Source organism: Pollicipes pollicipes, unplaced genomic scaffold, assembly GCF_011947565.3.
Source record: "Pollicipes pollicipes isolate AB1234 unplaced genomic scaffold, Ppol_2.1 Scaffold_3447;HRSCAF=4054_pilon_pilon_pilon, whole genome shotgun sequence".
Classification (NCBI taxonomy): domain Eukaryota; kingdom Metazoa; phylum Arthropoda; class Thecostraca; order Pollicipedomorpha; family Pollicipedidae; genus Pollicipes; species Pollicipes pollicipes.
In genome coordinates, this window is record NW_023596297.1 from 20,591,114 (window position 1) to 20,597,113 (window position 6,000).

Consider the following 6,000-nt stretch of genomic DNA (forward strand, 5'->3'; position numbering starts at 1 on the left):
TTTCCCAAGTACGGACAAAGCCGGAGCCAGCGATTTACATTGCTCGGGGTCCGACAGCGCCTAACAGGGTTGCCAAGGGGCCCCAGTCGGCCAGAGGCAGTGTTCGAGGACGCCGGAAGAGCCTATATGGCCCACCGAGTCCGACGATCAATGGGCCAATTGGAGGGTATAGGGGCATAAAAGACTAGCTGGAGTCAAGTGGGTCGAAATGAGTTCAAAACGCACAAGGCCATCCCATGTTTCCTTGAGAACGTTCGTTATTTTGGTAGAGGCGACTAGTGAAACAAATGCCATAAAATTGTTTGAGCCTGCGCACCGGGTGCAGGCAGCGTGACGCACCGGCAGTGTACGCGCAGTTGTTAACGCACCTGCGTTAACAACTGCTACTTTGTTGCAGTTGTTAACGCAGGTAAGTTGCTAACAATGTTGCAAGGTAAGGTTGAAATCGCTACAACAACTATCGTGTATTGAAAGCAAGTAAGGTAAGCAATTACTTGCTCCACAGGAGACTACTGGCTTTTTATGGGCACAGTTCTTCCTGCTTCTCCCAAATAGCAAGTCAGTGCCTTTGGCATGGTTTGCTGACAGATGGTCATTCCACCCACCCCCAAATAGAAATATTAATCACGACGTCCACCTCCAAATTGTGCGTGGTAAACTGACGCGCAGGTGGCATTCATTCATCTTGTTAATTGCCCGTGCCGGCGTAGGTTGTTTTGGCCCCTGTGCGTAGGCAGGGGATGGTAATGGGCTGACTGGGATTGAAAGGAAGTTGTAATATTTGTTGTCGCTTACACGTGGGGTAAGCCTGGTTTTGTTTGTTGCCTTAGATCGCTGAATGGATAAAATAGTATGCTACCCGTCAATAGGGGTTGGAAGGGATGGAAGCGGGAAAGTTGGGCTTACGCTGGACAGTAGATGCTTTGATCCAGCTGTAAAGACGTACCCTATAGCAAGGTGTTTGATATCCTTACACTTTGAATTGTTAATCCCATTTATCATTATCGTTGTGTTCCGCTGTACTCTTTCCAGCATATCCTTATCTTTTTGGAAGTGTGGGGACCAAGCCATACACAATGTTATAGGTGTGGTCTGATATAAGCTATGTACAGTTTTTTTTTTTGACAATGTCCCTTCTCATGCAGTGGGTGTTCCTGTTATGAATCCTGGCATCTAAAATGCATTGCTCCTAGCAGCCCCACATTGCTTTTCAGCCTTCAAATCCCTTGAAATGATGTCCTCCATGTCAGCAGCATGTTAGCAACAGTTGAAGCACATAAAACATGCTGTAAATTGAAGCTTTTGGAAGTTTGGCACACAGTTAGCACTTATGTCAGAGGGTATCATGGAGAGGAAATGTTTCTAGAAATTCTGATACTCTGATCAAAGGGAATTTTGGGTAAAAATATTTTGGTAGCATTTCTGCACAAAAACATGTGATGTCTGCCATGATTTGGCCTACCTGAAGATCAGTGCATTGATGCATGTTGTGTAGGCATTCAATGTAGTAGATAGGCCTCTTGCAGGGTGGGCTTTGTGTACTGCTGTTGTCAAGCTCCAATCATGTGCAAACATAAGTATGTACATGCCTGGCCAAACTATGTACATGCCTAGCCAAATAATGTACATGCTTAGCTTCACTGTCCGTGGATTGATACTTTGATACTTTGAAAGGCTCAGAACTTGTTTATTGCACCTTATCAATGGGGATTTCTATGGCTTGGACTGAGGAATATATTTGAAGGTTTGTAAACACTTTTGAGTCTGCCATTGGATGCTGTGATATTATTGGAGCAGACTACACTTATGAGTACCAGATACAATGCAGGGTAGGCTGTTATGTCCCACTGTTCAGAGTGCAAGACACAAATAAGTGGGAAGTTTCAGTGCAGTGGGCTGGTCTTGAGGTCTGGTCACCTTTCCTATCATCCATAGGTTATGTGGCCATCTAACTTATGCATGCAGAGGGCTGATAGATGATGAATGAAGTCAAGATAAAATTGTTCTATATTTTATGAGATGCTGTCATCATGGGCTTGCACAGAGTGCCTATGGTGCATAACACAAATTTTGGTATAGATTTGGGTGCTAAAGTTATATGACATTCAACCGCAAGCTGATTGCAAACATAATAAATGTGAGGTCGTATCTGCCCTGTCACTATTGTCACCTTGCTGTCAGACAATTCCCATTTTTGCACATAGCATGCATGCTGGAAAAGTTATGTGCTGCAGCTAGGGGAAATGTGTGTATGCAAGGGATTCAATTGGTTATACAACTATGACCATTCTGTTTAGATCTGTTCAGACATTTTGCTTTTTATAATTGACTGAGGGAAGACTTCTGGTTGACTCCATTCCAGCAGATTAATTCTGATCAACTCACATTGCTCTGTGACGGTGATTGACTCGGACTGTTAGCAGGCATCCCAATTCTGGCAACTGGTTTGAACTCAGCGATGTGGCTGTCTGTAATATATTTTTGCAGAGTTAATGCTGTTATCAGCAGTTAATCATAAAAATTGTCCTGTGGGCTTACATTTTCTTCACCAAGATCTCCATAGGTGCCACCTGTTTAGATGACTACATGGGGATCAAGCACAGGTAACTGCCATTCTTAACAGTGTGTTCCATTCTGTCACTTTCAGTAACCCAGCATTGACACGGCCACCATGGAGAGCTGGCTAACCGAGGCTCTGGACGGCGCCGGCGCCGGCTCCACGCTGGAGGCGGCGGGCGGTGCCGACCCCGAGCTGGCCCTGCTGCAGGACCCCAGCCAGCTGCAGCTAGACTTCTCTGTACCACTGGAGCTGTTGTACGACCAAGTGACGGCGTTCCGCTGCCGCATCTGCCAATCGCTGCAGAGCTCGCACGCGGCCATCACCGACCACATCGAGCTGCGCCACTGCCAGGCGGACGAGCCAGCGCCGTCGCCGCTGACGCCGCCGCCGCAGCAGCAGCAGCCGGCACCGCCGCCGCCGCCGCCGCCACCGCCGCCGCAGTCACAACAGCCGCCGCAGCCGGCGCTGCTGGACCGGCCGCTGCAGAGCGACGACAAGCAGGTCTTCCTGTGCAGCGAGTGCGGCCACGTGTCAGAGACACTGCGGGAGTGCAAGCTGCACATGCGACGGCAGCACCTGGCGCGGCAGCGGCCGGCAGCCGCCGACCGGGCGCCGGCGGGCCGGCGCACCCGAGCCCAAGAAGAAGCGCGAGCGCCGGCCGCCGCAGAAGCTGCGCCACGACAAGCGGTTCCAGTGCCGTGTCGACAAGTGTTCGCTGCGCTTCACCTGCGAGCAGTACCGCAGCGTGCACGAGAAGTGCCACGAGGACGTCAAGTCGTTTAAGTGCTGCCAGTGCGCCGAGTTCGCCACTGGCAGCTGGGTGCGCGTGATGACCCACATGTGGCGGCAGCACGGCGTCGACCTGGACCTGTACGCCTGCGACAAGTGTCACTTCAAGAGCGCGCTCTTCAGCAACCTGGAGAACCACCGGCTGCTGCACGTCAGCGAGCGCCGCTTCGTCTGCACCGAGTGCAACAAGGGCTTCCGCCAGATGTCGCAGCTGCTGAACCACCGCGTGGTGCACTCGGACGGCTCGCGGCTAGCCGTGCCCAAGTGGTTCAGGCCGCACGTCTGCCCCACCTGCTCCAAGATGTTTTCCTCGGTGAAGACGCTCAAGATCCACCAGCGCATCCTGCACGACAAGGTGCGCAGCTTCTGCTGCCGCGTCTGCAGCCACACGTCGGCCACCAAGGCGCTGCTGCAGCTGCACATGCGCGGGCACAGTGGCGAGACGCCGTTCGTGTGTCCGGAGCCGACCTGCGACTACAAGACGCGAGACCCCAGCAGCTTCCGTCGGCATAAGGTGAACCCGACCGCCGGGCTCGTGGACGGCGCTCCGTTCATGTGACAGTTTTATGAGCGTTCAGAGCAGTGCTTGGCTTGCAAAGAAGTGCGGAAAGCTCGGTGTGTGAACTTGGAGCAAGCTGTGCTTGTCGGAATTAAGCATTGCACTGTAATGAATCTGTTATCAGGTTACTTATATGATTTCATGATCTAAATCTACATCTGGTAATGGTTGTGACGGTTAATGGAGCCGCCCATAAATTACCTTACGCATGGACTGTGAGGTTTTTCCATGGAGCGCAATCGAATCGTAACAAGGATGGATTGAACATTGTAACACTAATCTCAGGCGTGGCTGCAAAGCATGCCATTCAAAAAGAAAACATTTTTAAACCTTAAAAGAGTATTCCGTTGGCTTCATCTCATGGCAAGCAACACTCCTTCTACGTGTTTCACACCTCTAGCTCATTTAGGGACCAAACGGATTGTTACTTTTCGTGACGTTACGCTTCACGTAACGTAACCAGGGACAGGGTTTTCATTCCGGGGTATCCTGAGCATAACCATGGGTGAAGATCATTAAAAAGGCGGATGAGTCAAAGATAGCTGAATATTTGTCAAAATGCACAACATGGCTCATGGACGGTCGCTTAGCCGGATTACCTCATTCACGCCTAAAGTCACGTGAACATGCTGTGCGCATCTTCATACCTGATTGCGGATGCATCCAGAGGCTGATCTGAATCGACCGGCATGAGCCATTACGTGCCTGCGATGACGTGAGGTATCGGAACCGCGGTCAAGAAGTCGGCAGTATTCTCTATCTGTCCGGTCTGGCTGTGTGTGAGCGCGCCGCTGTGGTGTGTCGCGTGCTGAGCTGCCTTTCTCTGCAGATGCGCCACAGCGGCGTCCGGCCGTACCGGTGCCCGCACTGCGACTACCAGTGCATCCAGTCGTCGGCCATCAAGTCGCACGTGATCAACCGGCACGGCGGCAGGGGCGTGTTCCGCTGCCACCTCTGCAACTTCTGCACCGTCAACGAGATCACGTACGGCCTGCACGTGAGCGACCACCAGAAGGGCCTGATCGCCGCCAGCGACGACGACGAGGACGACCCGGCCGCCGCCGGCGACGGTGCCTCGTCGGACGCGCTGGCCGGCTTCGGCGACCAGCCGGCGGAACCGGCGCCGCCGCCGGCGGCCGCGCCGCCCGTGCGCCACGAGTACGTGTTCACGATCGCGCCGGATGCGCCGGCGGAGGACCGCGGCGGCATCAGCATCCCGGCCGGCCAGGAGGACTGCCACCTGGTGAACGGCATCATCGGCGCGCCGGCGCCGCCGCCCAGCGCCGGCGGCGATGGCCCTGTGCCGTAGCCGCGCTCGTCTCGGCCGGACGGCGGTGTGGGGTGTGGCGCGGCCGGCGGCAGAAGGAGGCGCGCTTGCGGATGTGGTGGCTGCGTGCAGTGGCGCGCGCCCGTGCGCGCCACGCTCAGGTGGATTGATGTTAGCCCAGGACCCTGGTGGCCTGCTGGCGGTAGGGTGGCATCGTAATGGGGGCTGTGCTGCGCTGTGTTCAGCGTGCCGCCCCGACTGCCAGGCGTGACAAAGTGCGTGTCCAGAATACGGATGGGGTAATTTTTTGTTGCAAGAGGTATCTGGAAGGTGGAATGGTAATTGATTTGTGTATCACTCTGACGCTGTGATAGTGAATGCGTGGTGTAGCTCGGAGAATGTTCATACTCAGTGTTTCCATGTCCAGCATGGTCAACAAACATAAGCCATGCATATACACCGTACGTACCTCGCCTTACGTGGGCATGGGAACATTAAAAGCTCATGCGAGTTCGGATTCGTCTTGCTTGAGTTTGGAGTTCTTGACGGAAAGAATCTGTGGTAGAGAGGCCAGTGGGCAAGGACACGAAAGGTTAGAAGAGACTCCCGGGAAGACAGATCCCATAATTCGCGAATCTCGCTGTGTACTCGCATGAGCCGGGAACATTTCAGCTGCGTCAACGTCAGACTTGATCACGGTCCGTAGGTACAGCGGAGCGGTTTCTGACAGGTGTGCGGCAGGACGAGCTTTACGAATGATGTTTGTATCGGTGACTTGTAAAACTGGTGTTAATTTGTCAACTTAATCCTACAGGAAACCAAAAA

At 53.2% G+C, this 6,000-nt stretch overlaps 1 protein-coding gene across 1 annotated transcript; it reads left to right on the forward strand.

Moving 5' to 3' along the window:
- Window positions 1-740: 740 nt before the first annotated feature.
- LOC119092267 (zinc finger protein 628) lies at window positions 741-5,217 on the forward strand. The gene is made up of 5 exons (XM_037215237.1): window positions 741-802; window positions 2,648-2,911; window positions 3,195-3,863; window positions 4,738-4,935; window positions 5,137-5,217. The coding sequence occupies exons 2-5, from the start codon at window positions 2,672-2,674 to the stop codon at window positions 5,215-5,217; spliced, it is 1,188 nt and encodes a 395-aa protein (XP_037071132.1). The 5' UTR covers window positions 741-802; window positions 2,648-2,671.
- The last annotated feature ends 783 nt before the right edge of the window (window positions 5,218-6,000 follow it).

What these genes read in the sequence shown, in the direction of transcription:
- LOC119092267 (XM_037215237.1), top strand. Translation starts at nt 2,672, where the DNA reads ATGGAGAGCTGGCTAACCGAGGCTCTGGACGGCGCCGGCGCCGGCTCC. An exon ending in TCGAGCTGCGCCACTGCCAG is followed by an intron (nt 2,912 to 3,194) that starts GCGGACGAGCCA and finishes GGCGCACCCGAG; the next exon opens with CCCAAGAAGAAGCGCGAGCG. An exon ending in ACCAGAAGGGCCTGATCGCC is followed by an intron (nt 4,936 to 5,136) that starts GCCAGCGACGAC and finishes CCGGCCGGCCAG; the next exon opens with GAGGACTGCCACCTGGTGAA.